General features: G+C 42.0%; 1 protein-coding gene across 1 annotated transcript in view; it reads right to left on the minus strand.

Moving 5' to 3' along the window:
• Positions 1–8,618: 8,618 nt before the first annotated feature.
• Positions 8,619–14,046, minus strand: part of LAPTM5 (lysosomal protein transmembrane 5) — a 100,081-nt gene continuing 94,653 nt past the window's right edge. The window contains exons 7-8 of the mRNA XM_073615571.1: positions 12,925–13,017; positions 8,619–9,023 (exon numbers count right to left, since the gene is read on the minus strand). Of these exons, the coding sequence (XP_073471672.1) occupies positions 8,949–9,023; positions 12,925–13,017 (168 nt within the window). The 3' untranslated portion in view covers positions 8,619–8,948. The remainder of the gene's footprint in view (positions 9,024–12,924; positions 13,018–14,046) is intronic.

The following is a 14,046-nucleotide window of genomic DNA, read 5'->3' on the forward strand; positions in this document are numbered from 1 at the left end:
GCTGCTTTGTTCTCAGTGTGAGGAGGTACTCCGCTGATGGGGACACAGATATAAGGAGGGACTCCGCTGATGGGGGCAACTGATGTAAGGAGGGACTCTGCTGGGGGCACCTGATGTAAGGAGGGACTCCACTGCTGGGGGCACCTGATGTAAGGAGGGACTCTGCTGGGGGCACCTGATGTAAGGAGGGACTCTGCTAGGAGCACCTGATGTAAGGATGGACTCTGCTAGGGGCACCTGATGTAAGGATAGACTCTGCTGGGGGCACCTGTTGTAAGGAGGGACTCTGCTGAGCTAACCTGATGTAAGGAGGGACTCTGCTGGGGCACCTGATGTAAGGAGGGACTCTGCTGAGGTAACCTGATGTAAGGAGGGACTCTGCTGGGGGCACCTGATGTAAGCAGGGACTCTGATGGGGGAACCTGATGTAAGGAGGGACTCTGCTGGGGGCACCTGATGTAAGGATGGACACTGCTGGGGGCACCTGATGTAAGGATGGACTCTGCTGGGCCCACCTGATGTAATGACGGGCTCCACTGGGGGCACCTGTTGTAAGGATGGACTCCGCTGGGGCACCTGATGTAAGGATGGCAGGTGACACGCTCAGGGCTCCCACTGATTCTGCATTATGGTGAGTTGAATGATTTCATTTTATATTACAATGTAATAATAGAAATAGTGTGCTTCAATCATCCTGACACCATAACATCCATGGTGCCGGGATGATTGAAGTGCTAAAACCAGGTGTTTGGAGTATCTTTATCTGCTGATTGTTAAACTTTCTAGAATACAAATATTTCTATTGCTGTGTAGGATCTGGGCCTGCTGTCCCTCCCTCTCTCCCTCCCTCTCCCTCCATTCCTTGTTCATCTCAGAGGCTAACCACACCCCCTTAGAGCCACACAATTTAAGCCACGCCCACTATTTCACTGAAACCACGCTGATTTTCACCAAGTGGGAGGGACCAAAAAGGAAGGGCAGGGTCTGGCACCCCCCATCCTAAAACTTCACCAGCTGCCACTCGTGAGTACACGCCTCACATTTTTGTAAATATTTTATTATCTCTTTTCATGTGACAACACTGAAGAAATTACACTTTGCTACAATGTACCGTAAAGTCGTGAGTGTACAGCTTGTATAACAGTGCAAATTTGCTGTCCCCGCAAAATAACTCAACACACAGTTGTTAACGTCTAAACCGCTGGCAACAAAACTGAGTACATCCCCAAGTGAAAATGTCCAAATTGGGCCCAATTAACCACTTTCCCTCATATGACTCGTTAGTGTTAGAAGGTATCAGATGTTAATGGGGAGTAAGTGTGTTAAATTTGGTGTTATCTCACTCTCTCATACTGGTCACTGGAAGTTCAACATGGCACCTCATGGCAAAGAACTCTCTGAGGATCTGAAAAAAAGAAATGTTGCTCTACATAACGATGGCATAGGCTGTAAGAAGATTGCCAAGTCCCTGAAACTGAGCTGCAGCATGGTGACCAAGACAGTACAGTGGTTTAACAGGACAGGTTCCACTTAGAACAGGCCTCGCCATGGTTGACCAAAGGAGTTGGGTGCACATGCTCAGCGTCATATTCAGAGGCTGCCTTTGGGAAATAGACGTATGAGTGCTGCCAGCATTGCTGCAGAGGTTGAAGGGGTGGGGGGGTCAGCCTGTCAGTGCTCAGACGCCGCACACTGCATCAAATTGGTCTGCATAGCTGTCGTCCCAGAAGGAAGCCTCTTCTAAATATGATGCACAAGAAAGCCCACAGTTTGCTGAAGACAAACAGACTAAGGACATGGATTCCTGGAACCATGTCCTGTAGTCTGATAAGACCAAGATAAACTTATTTGGTTCAGATGGTGTCAAGCATGTGTGGCAGAAACCAGGTGAGGAGTACAAAGACAAGTGTGTCTTGCCTACAGTCAAGCATGTTCATGGGAGTGTCATGGTCTGGGGCTGCATGCGTGCTGCCGGCACTGAGGAGCTACAGTTCATTGAGGGAACCATGAATGCCAACATTAGGGATGAGCCGAACACCCCCCTGTTCGGTTCGCACCAGAACATGCGAACAGGCAAAACATTTGTTCGAACACATGAACACCGTTAAAGTCTATGGGACACGAACATGAATAATCAAAAGTGCTAATTTTAAAGGCTTATATGCAAGTTATTGTCATAAAAAGGGTTTGGGGACCTGGGTCCTGCCCCAGGGGACATGGATCAATGCAAAAAAAGTTTTAAAAAGGGCCGTTTTTTCGGGAGCAGTGATTTTAATAATGCTTAAAGTGAAACAATAAAAGTATAATATCCCTTTAAATTTCGTACCTGGGGGGTGTCTATAGTATGCCTGTAAAGGGGCGCATGTTTCCCGAGTTTAGAACAGTCTGACAGCAAAATGACATTTCAAAGGAAAAAAAGTAATTTAAAACTACTCATGGCTATTAATGCATTGCCGGTCCGACAATACACACAGAATTTCATTGATAAAAACTGCATGGGAATTCCCCACAGGGGAAACCCGAACCAAAATGTAAAAAAAAAATTTTGTGGGGGTCCCCCTAAATTCCATACCAGGCCCTTCAGGTCTGGTATGGATATTAAGGGGAACCCTGGCCAAAATTAAAAAAAAAAAGAATGACATGGGGGTCCCCCTAAATTCCATACCAGGCCCTTCAGGTCTGGTATAAATATTAAGGGGAACCCCGGCCAAAATTTAAAAAAAAAATGGCGTGGGGTCCCCCTCAAAATCTATACCAGACCCTTCAGGTCTGGCATGGATTTTAAGGGGAACCCCGCGCCAAAATTTAAAGAAAAAACAGCGTGGGGTCCCCCCAAAAATCCATACCAGACCCTTATCTGAGCACGCAACCTGGCAGGCCGCAGGAAAAGAGGGGGGGACGAGAGAGCGCCCCCCCTCCTGAACCTTACCAGGCCACATGCCCTCAACATTGGGAGGGTGCTTTGGGGTAGCCCCCCAAAACACCTTGTCCCCATGTTGATGAGGAAAAGGGCCTCATCCCCACAACCCTGGCCGGTGGTTGTGGGGGTCTGCGGGCAGGGGGCTTATCAGAATCTGGAAGCCCCTTTAACAAGGGGACCCCCAGATCCCGGCCCTCCCCCCTGTGTGAAATCTGTCAAAAATGTTAAAAATGACAAGAGACAGTTTTTGACAATTCCTTTATTTAAATGCTTCTTCTTTCTTCTATCTTCTATCTTCCTTCGGTTTCTTCCTCCATCTTCTTCTTCTTCTGGTTCTTCTGGTTCTTCCTCCGATGTTCTCATCCGGCATCTCCTCCGCGGCGTCGGCGTCTTCTTCCCTTCTTCTCCTCGGGCTGCTCCGCATCCATGATGGCATGCAGGGAGGCTCCTGCTCTTCTCTTCATCTTCTTCTCTTCATCTTCTTCTCTTCATCTTCTTCTCCGGGCTGCTCCGCATCCATGGTGGCATGCATAGATTTTGAGGAGGACCCAACGCCATTTTAAAAAAAAATTTTGACCGGGGTTCCCCTTAATATCCATACCAGACCTGAAGGGCCTGGTATGGAATTTAGGGAGACCCCCCTTGTCATTTTTTTTTTTACATTTTGGTTCGGGGTTCCCCTGTGGGGCATTCCCATGCCGTTTTTATCAATGAACTTCACTCAATATCTAAGGCTCAGTTCTTATGCTTGAAAAAGGAACTACACCAATCCAGGACACTTTCTTAAGGAGCCTGCAGTTTTAAAAGCTAGGTTTGTAGCTAAAGGTTACGATAGCAAAACCTTGGACTCCCTTATAATTGAGGTCAGTAATAGGGATCGTCAGGAACTGCTTGTGGAGAGAGAGGTGCAGGGTGCCGACATGGAGGACTATGGTTTGGCTTTCCTTACCACATTCTCCAGTCAGCACTGGTTGATCAAAAGGCATTGGCCGATCATTAAGAATGATCGAGTCCTAGGTCCTCTCTTATCTGAGCGGCCCTGTGTTATCTTTAGGGGTAAAGTGATGGTGACAGGAATCCAAAGGAATATATCCATTTCAGTCAGTTTGTTTAAAGATGGTAGAAATGACTATTCTACCCTCTGGTATTGTGATCTTTAAATCCAGAAATTGGATTTCTGTGGGACTTATCTCATGGCTAAGAATAATTCCTCTGTCATTATCATTCAAATGGATCTGAAAAGCTTGAGCAGATTCAATGTCACCATCCCAAACAAAAATTATGTCATCGATGAATCTTTTCCACACATCAAGTTCAGGGCATCTGTTGCGTAGAATCATATCCTCCTCCCATTTCGACATAAAGAGATTGGCCATGCTTGGGGCAAACTTGGCTCCCATGGCCACTCCTTTGATTTGCAGGAAGAAGGCCCCAACATGTCAAAAATAGTTATGGGTCATTGAGAATTCTAACAGTTCCAAAACAAAAACCCTGTGTGGCTGAGATAGTAGAGTCACGACATAGGAAATGTCGTACTGCTTCATGCCCTAATTGGTGGGAAATTGCCGTATATAGAGAAGCGACATCCGCAGTCACTAATAAGTACGTTGGTTGCCACTCAATGCTGTTTAATACATTAATGGCATGTCTAGTGTCCTTTAAGAATGAGGGGGTACTATATATTTACCAATATGTGAAGTTATAGACTCAATACCACTGATGATGGGTCGACCCGGGGGGTTAGATAAGGTTTTATGAACCTTAGGCAAGCATCTGTGGGGCATACTCAAATGAAAGATGGAGGAGCGCAAGGTCTCTAACATCCACCAGCTCCGTGATGTTATCATGGAGGAGTGGAAGAGGACTCCAGTAGCAACCTGTGAAGCTCTGTTGAACTTCATACCCAAGGGGGTTAAGGCAGTGCTGGAATATAATGGTGGCCACACAAAATATTGACACTTTGGGCCCAATTTGGACATTTTCATTTAGGAGTGTATTCAGTTTTGTTGCCAGCGGTTTAGACATTAATGGCTGTGTGTTGAGTTATTTTGAGGGGACAGCAAATTTACATTGTTATACAAGCTGTACACTCACTCATTTACATTGTAGCGAAGTGTCATTTCTTCAGTGTTGTCACATGAAAATATATAATAAAATATTTCCAAAAATGTGAGGGGTGTACTCACTTTTGGGAGATACTGTATATATACAGTATACAGGTGCATCTCATTATTAGAATATCATCAAAAAGTTCATTTATTTCAGTAATTCAAGTCAACAAGTGAAACGCATATATTATATAGATTCAACACACAGAGTGATATATTTCAAGCATTTCTTTCTTTTAATGTTGATAATTATGGCTTACAGCTAGTGAAAACCCAAAATTTTGTATCTCTATACAGAAATGTTTGCTTACTGAAAAGTATGTCCATGTACAGCATAGTATGCACTCAACACTTGGCCAGGGCTCCTTTTGCATGAATTACTGCATCAATGCGGCTTGGCATGGAGGGGATCAGCCTGTGGCACTCCTGAGGCGCTATGGAAGCCCAGGTTTCTTTGATAGTGGCTTTCAGCTCATCTGCATTGCTGGGTCTGGTGTCTCTCATCTTCCTCTTGACAATACCCCACAGATTCTCTATGGGGTTTAGGTCAGGCGAGTTTTCTGACCAATCAAGCACAGTGATACCATGATCAATAAACCAGGTATTGGTACTTTTTGCAGGTGCCAAGTCCTGCTGGAAAATTAAATCAACACCTCCACAAAGCTGGTCAGCAGAGAAAAACATGAAATGCTCTAGAATTTCTTGGTAGAGGGCTGCGCTGACTGGATTTGATCAAACACAGTGGACCAACACCAGCAGATGACATGGCTCCCCAAATCATCATGGGCTGTGGATAATCTTGTATTAAATTAGTAAATCAAGGTTCCAGAGTCTGGAGGAAGAGTGGAGAGGCACAGAATCCAAGTTGCATGAGGTCCAGTGTGAAGTTTCCCCAGTCAGTGATGATGTGGGGAGCCATGTCATCTGCTGGTGTTGGTCCACTGTGTTTTACCAAGTCCAAAGTCAGCACAACCCTCTACCAGGAAATTCTAAAGCACTTCATGCTTCCTTTTGCTGACCAGCTTTATGGAGATGCTGATTTCATTTTCCAGTAGGACCTGGCACCTGACCACACTGCCAAAAGTACCAATACCTGGTTTAATGATCATGGTATCACTGTGCTTGATTGACCAGCAAACTCACCTGACCTAAACTCCATAGAGAATCTGTAGTGTATTGTCAAGAGGAAGATGAGAGACACCAGAACCAGCAATGCAGATGAGCTGAAGGCTACTATCAAAGAAACCTGGGCTTCCATAACACCTCAGTAGTGCCACAGGCTGATCGCCTCCATGCCACGCCACATTGATGCAGTAATTCATGCAAAAGGAGCCCTGGACAAGTATTCAGTGCCTACTATGCTGTACATGGACATACTTTTCAGTAAGCCAACATTTCTGTATTATTATTATTTTTTTTTATTGGTCTTATGTAATATTCAAATTTTCTGAGATACTGAATTTTGGGTTTTCACTAGCTATAAGCCATAATCATCAACATTAAAAGAAAGAAACGGTTAAAATATATCACCCTGTGTGTAATGATCTATATAATATATAAGTTTCACTTTTTGAATTGAATTACTGAAATAAATAAACTTTTTGATGATGTTCTAATTTTATGAGATGTACCTGTATATAAATGAACCAGTAGGTATGTAAGTGTATAATTATACTTCTAATATCTCTATATTCTCTATAGACATTCGTACAGCAAAAATATCTCCTGAAGTGAACCATGGATCACAAAATGCGTCGAGAGCTATGGTGTTGCTCAGCCACTTTTCCTGGCTATGATCTCAATTTACAGGGTTGGATGTATTTATACTGCTGATAAATGCATTCTGTCTGTGTACATTAATTCAAAGCTTTTGGATAAGTGAACCCCCTTACTATAAAATGAGAGACACAAAACGGCCATGGTGACAGTGTATTAGAAGCTGCTGTAGGGAAAGGATAGGGATAACAAAGTGCATAGGGAGAGACTAGGGATAGTTAGCAAAATGTAAATGAATTCTCTTTGCTAGCTCTTTGGGCAATAAACTTCATTGTTGCCTTTTTTGTTCCTATTATTGGGGGTTTTGTCTTTAATGTTATTTTGTGTTTGATTTGAGGTCAGTGGTCACTTTTAGCTACTATTCTGCCCAAGAAAAACGTTTGTGTGTTGCAAATCATCTTTTTAAAAATAAGATTTTGTTTCGGAGGGTGCTATTTTGCGGTTTTCATTTCTTTTTTTATATTTTGCATATCATGTTTGTTGTTATGATCAGAACCCACTAGAGTATTTTCTGCTAGGTTTAATTGGCAGGTGACCCTGCTTACAGTGCTTAAAAAATTATATTTATGTTGCAGTTACTTATACTTTTACGTAGCCTCCCTGGCGGTTTTCCTGAGTGTGGCTCGGGGTTAAAATTCAGGACCATTAGTGGTAACCCCGAGCCACACTCGGGATTGCATCGCAGGATCCTGGTGCCTCCTTACTTACCTTGTCCCCGGGATCCTGCGATGTCCCCCGCAGTGTCCGCGGGCTGTGTCCTGTTCCGAAGCCTCTCTGTGCCAGGCTCCGTTCCCTGCGAGCATCGCGACGCATGGGGGCAGAGCCTGGCGGCAAATTCAAAAAAATGTAAAAAGCATAACACATACAGTACTGTAATCTTACAGATTACAGTACTGTATGAAATCATTTCACATCCCATTTGTCCCCAGTGCTCTGGCCCATGCCCTGCATGCAGTTTTATATTGCATATACTGTTCTTTCTGCCTGGAAACCTGAGATTGTCCATAGCAACCAAAAAGTGTCCCTTTACGTCAAAAATGGCTTTAGACCAGCTAGAAAACAGCGATAGTAAATTAGAACACTTGCAGAATTGAGCGATAGTGAATCGTGTGGAAATTTATTTTATTACTATTTATTTTTATTTTTTTTAATCATTATTTTTTTTTTATTATATTATAATTTATGTTTTTGTGTTTCAATCTTTATCATACCCGGGATATCTACTAGACTCTTGTTTGGACAGATTTAAGTGTGTTATTGTTAAGAATTACAGGCCTACAATATAAAACGCCAAATTTCCATGCAAAATAATTGTACCGCTTTCAGCACCTAAAATCCGAAATAATCATACCGCCAGGGAGGTTAATTTACCAATATAGATTCTTGTTTGTTTGTTTTTCTATTTTGTATTTAGATAATCAATACAGATAAATACCATATTTGCTTCTCTATTTTTGTTTTCAGCCCGTGTGTTGAGCCTGTTTACTTTTTAAAATACTAGTTATATTTTTTGCTTCTCTCTGGCCTTTTACGATTGTCTGTGTCACAGATTGACTGTAATACCTTTACAGTGTTTATAATCAATAATGTACTTTACTCTGCTCGTTTCAGAACTTGTGTGTTATTATCAATAGTTTATTTTTAAAGCAAATTAAACTTTAATTGCCAAATCTAAAAGTTACTTTTGATTTCCCAAATGTTTCCTCTAATTTAAAAGTATTTTTCTCTTATGCCATCACTGGTGTTCTACTGTTCCAAGGTTAATAATGAAACTTCCCTATAAATCTTGACTCACAAAATGATACAAGTGCACATAGGTTTATACTGAGCACATTTTATTGCATATAAAAGCACAGCTCATTTCAATAGATCTTTTGCGTGGTATTAAGAAGAGTTAAAATTCATTTTTAGTTGTTCTGCTGTAATCCTGAAATTCTGAAGACAGTCTGTCTGCAAAAATGATTTTGAAAACATGTTTACTAGCATTGCTTTGTATAGTGAGACAGCCTCTATGCACTGTAGTTCTTTTTGGTCTTTGTTGCTTTGCATTGGAAACTCTGTTCCCTTTGGTCTCCATCACTTAGAGGCATGAAGAATGTCTCATTACTGTGGACAGAAGCTGGTTTCTTTTATAGGCTTGTGTTTTAGACAGTGGAATATGGAGGTGGCAAATCTTTTGATGTTGTTTTAACGGCCTCCTCATAGGATGGTAGTGCTACCTGTAATACAAAGAAACAACATTTGTAGAAAATAAAGAAGCAGTATATTGACAGCTTTCTGGGTGACTTTTTTTTATTATTGAAAAGTAGTAAACATTCTGAATGAAATAGAGCAGCTCTGAACATCTAAGGAGCTTCTAGATATGTTTGAGCTCCTCTGCAATTTCCAGTGATGACCCATTCTGAATTGGACCTAACAATCACTGACACACAAATAATAACACAAAGGTTTTTATTAGGGCCAAGCCCTGTAAGAGAAGATTCAACAATGACAGGATCAACCATGTATTAAAGTCGGAACAATTATACAGTAAGTACAGCCAGATAAATGACGTTCATTTCCCAAGCTGTCTGTGAAACAGCCTGGCCAGGATGCACTAAGCAGGTGTAAGGGAACAATGTTAACAAAGCAATATCAGCACAAAGAGAAGTATATACTCTGGTAATGTATGATATTTGTAAACCAAAGGTAACATAAGAGCGATGAAATACCTCATAGGCAGAAACTCAGTGACAGCAAACCATTAAGCACACAGAAATAGCTAATACTGTCGGTCTCCCACCACAATGATGGAGTATAGATGTCCTCCTACCAACAGTCTGTCACTTGATGGTCACTAGGGTTGCCACCTCATCCCTTTAAACCCAAACACATATTAATTACACAGGTTCCTTGGCTGATTAAGGTGATAATTAAACTCACTTGGTGCCTTATCTGCATTAAATTAGCCTCTGAACCTGTGTAATTAATATGTGTTCGGGTTTAAAGGGATGAAGTGGCAACTCTAATGGCCACATTTGTAGGCTAGGTGGAGGCAGATGGCCGTAGGCCACACTTCCCCTAGTAGTCTGGGCACTACTGGTATTTGGGGGTTCAGGAAAGACCGCAATGCCCTGGGCCTTCCTTCTAAAACCTGCACATTTCCTCTGCTCTAGCTGCTCTGATACTACTACTAGATACAAAGGATACACTCTCCATGTGTATCCTTTGTATCTAGTAGGTTCCATTCAAGCAAAAGGGCTTTTTTTTGTATTGATTGTTGGCCAAATTTTTTCCCCTATCATCAGTAGCATCAAAGAAGTCATATACAGTATCTCACAAAAGTGAGTACACCCCTCACATTTTTGGAAATATTTTATTATATTTTTTCATGTGACAACACTGACGAAATGACACTTTGCTACAATGTAAACTACTGAGTGCACAGCTTGTATAACAGTGTAAATTTGCTGTCCCCTCAAAATAATTCAACACACAGCCATTAATGTCTAAACTGCTGGCAACAAAAGTGAGTACACCCCTAAGTGAAAATGTCCACATGGGCCCAAAGTGTCAATATTTTGTGTGACCACCATAATTTTCCAGAACTGCCTTAAAGCGGGGGTCCACCCACACCGCCAAAAAAAAAAAATATTAAAAGCCAGCAGCTACAAATACTGCATCTGCTGACTTTTAATACATGGCCACTTACCTGTCCCAGGGTCCAGCGATGTCGGCAGGCGACGCCGAGAACCCGCTCGGTTCTCGGCAGCTGCCGCCGCCATCCTAGGCGGGGGAATCAGGAAGTGAAGCATTGCGGCTTCACTTCCCAGTTCCCTACTGTGCATGCGCGAGTCGCGCTGCGCGTCCCAAGTGGTCCCCGCTCTCTCTTGGGAGCTGTGTGTTTCCCAGGAGACAGCGCGGTGGGGACGGGAAGAGGCGTAGACTCCCATGGGAGTCTATGCCGGAAGTGGGTGAAAATACCCCCTCCCCCCTGAAAGGTGCCAAATGTGACACCGGAGGGGGGGAGGGTTCCAAAAAGCGGAAGTTCCATTTTTGTGTGGAACTCCGCTTTAACCGTGCGCTTCTCCACCTTCTGTTTGATTATGCCCCACAGATGCTCAATAGGGTTTAGGTCTGGTGACATGCTTGGCCAGTCCATCACCTTAACCCTCAGCTTCTTTAGCAAGGCAGTGGTTGTCTTGGAGGTGTGTTTGGGGTCATTATCATGTTAATATACTTCCCTGCGGCCCCGTTTCTGAAGGGGGGGAGCATGCTCTGTTTCAGTATGTCACAGTACATGTTGGCATTCATGATTCCCTCAATGAACTGTAGCTCCCCAGTGCCGGCAGCACTCATGCAGCCCCAGACCATGACACTCCCATCACCATGCTTGACTGTAGGCAAGACACACTTGTCTTTGTACTTCTCACCTGGTTGCTGCCACACACGCTTGACACCATCTGAACCAAATAAGTTTATCTTGGTCTCATCAGACCACAGGACATGATTCTAGTAATCCATGTCCTTAGTCTGCTTGTCTTCAGCAAACTGTTTGTGGGCTCTCTTGTGCATCATCTTTAGAAGAGGCTTCCTTCTGGGACGACAGCCATGCAGACCAATTTGATGCAGTGTGCGGCATAAGGTATGAGCACTGACAGGCTGACCCCCCACCCCTTCAACCTCTACAGCAATGCTGGCTGTACTCATACGTCTATTTCCCAAAGGCAACCTCTGGATATGACGCTGAGCATGTGCACTCAACTTCTTTGGTCGACCATGGTGAGGCCTGTTCTGAGTGGAACCTGTCCTGTTAAACCTTTGTATGGTCTTGGCCTCCGTGCTTCAGCTCAGTTTCAGGGTCTTGGCAATCTTCTTATAGCCTACGCCATCTTTATGTAGAGCAACAATTATTCTTTTCAGATCCTCAGAGAGTTCTTTGCCATGAGGTGCCATTTTGAACTTCCAGTGACCAGTATGAGAGAGTGAGAGCGATAACACCAAATTTAACACACCTGCTCCCCATTCACACCTGAGACCTTGTAACACCAACGAGTCACATGACACCGGGGAGGGAAAATGACTAATTGGGCCCAATGTGGACATTTTCACTTAGGGGTGTACTCACTTTTGTTGCCAGCGGTTTAGCCATTAATGGCTGTGTGTTGAGTTATTTTGAAGGGACAGCAAATTTAAACTGTTACATAAGCTGTACACTCACTACTTACACTACTACATTACACTCACTACATTATAGCGAAGTGTCATTTCTTCAGTGTTGTCACATAAAAAGATATAATAAAATATTTACAAAAATGAAATGTGAGGGGTGTACTTACTTTTGTGAGATACTGTATATATTTGAGTAAAATTACAGCGTCTTTCCTTATTTTAAACTGGGTAGGAACCTGTAAAACAAGCTTTGTCTAAAAGAAGTAATTTCAGCTAAGGGGCTGAGCTCTGTGTGTGCTTGCCTACAGGTTCCAGTAGTAAAAATATGGCCCTGGTACCATGAAATCTGGACATTTCACATTTTCCAGTAGATTCATTTTTAAGGCCATGTCTGCTCTGCAAGTTTACAAACTTGGTTTTGGAATTACTGTGTAATTAAATATTGTCACAAATGTGATGTGGCAGCTTCTGTTCAGATTAGATATCCTTGGGGGTAGGGACTGTCTCTATAAAGGAAATCAATACTAACTCTAAAACTATGAGGAGGTCTAACTAAAAGAAATATGGAATATACAACATAAATCTCTATATATATACATTTGACCCAGGTGGCAATTTATAAACCCACGGTGTCCTTTTTTATATATTCAGGCCAAAAAAAAAATTATTTCAGCACTCTTTCCTTGTGTTGATTCTGACCCATTGAAACACATGTTTCAATGGGTCAGAACACATATGGTTAAAAATCCTTACGAAAGCTTCTGATCAAAATATCTATTTCCATTCATATTCTTACTACTTCTCAGAAAATGAGAAATGCCTGAGAATTAGGTGATCTCCCTGCCCAATATTCAGCATAGAATGGAGGCCTCGCACAGAAGTCTTCCCTTGAGTTCTGATTTCTCTACCATCTTTCTACCTTTATGCTATTGTAAAATCACTGGTAGACAGGTAAGCTTGCCATCTTACCTTTGTGAAATCTTGTTGTTGAGGCACATCTTTCTTCTTTGCCGGAGGATTCAGAGACTTGAAGACTTTCCAGACACAGGAGATCATAAGTGCCTGTAGACATTGGGTAGAACCATTAAACTATCACTCTACATGCTATATAAAGAATGTGTGTCTTTGACAAATGTAGACTATGACTTCTTTTTACCTACTGCCAACTGGACCATGGCAAAGTCAGTGTAAGACTTGCTGCAGACTGGCACATTGACTCAAAAGAAAGACTTGTGTTACTTTACCCATAAACAACTTTCCCTTCCAACAAAATGCAGGTAGTTGGTGTAACTAAATAAATACATTTCTGCCCAGGACAGAAACTTCTCTTTAAGATGATATTTTGCTATAGCCTTTATCAGTCACTTTTTTTATCAAAACTACTTTCAAAATAAAGTAAATAAAAAATAATTTATTTACTTTGTAATTAGTTTCATTGGGCTTACATTTATCCAGAGATTTGTGACTAGTTTGCAGTCTGAATTTTGCTCTCACAGGAAGTACATTTATGGGTTTACTAAATGTAGTGTCCAAAACCTTGTAGTGATCATTATATAATTAGCTATTTTTTTAATAATGTGCAGATTTAAAAGAATTATATGTTACTTGCAAAGAACTAGATGCTCAGCTCAGCTTGATGTTTTATGTCTCTTTATTGCACCTTTACTTTTTAGTTGTTTATTTGTCATTTTCGTTTTTACGAGTTTTATTCCATTAAAAATGAACACTAATAGGGTTTGTGTATGTAAGATATAAAAGCCTATGCAAATGATTAAAAATTTTCATGTGCCTCTTTGCATACTTTACTGTATATAAAATTAATAATAAATATAAAGTATAATGAACAGTAATGGCTAGGAATTTGAGATTTACTCATTAGTACCTGTATTTTAATTGTTTTTATGGTTCAAAATGTTCATCTATCACTATTTTCAACTATTCCACGATTACATCTTGTTTAGCTAGGGAACTGGCAATGCTATTGTGCGGTACAATCACAGAGGAGTGAAGGGAATCCCTAGTTGACTACTATGGCGCATGTCACACAGAGGTCATCAGTAAGCTGTTCTAGACCAGAGTATATGTAGCCTC

This window comes from Aquarana catesbeiana, linkage group LG02, assembly GCF_042186555.1.
Source record: "Aquarana catesbeiana isolate 2022-GZ linkage group LG02, ASM4218655v1, whole genome shotgun sequence".
NCBI lineage: Eukaryota > Metazoa > Chordata > Amphibia > Anura > Ranidae > Aquarana > Aquarana catesbeiana.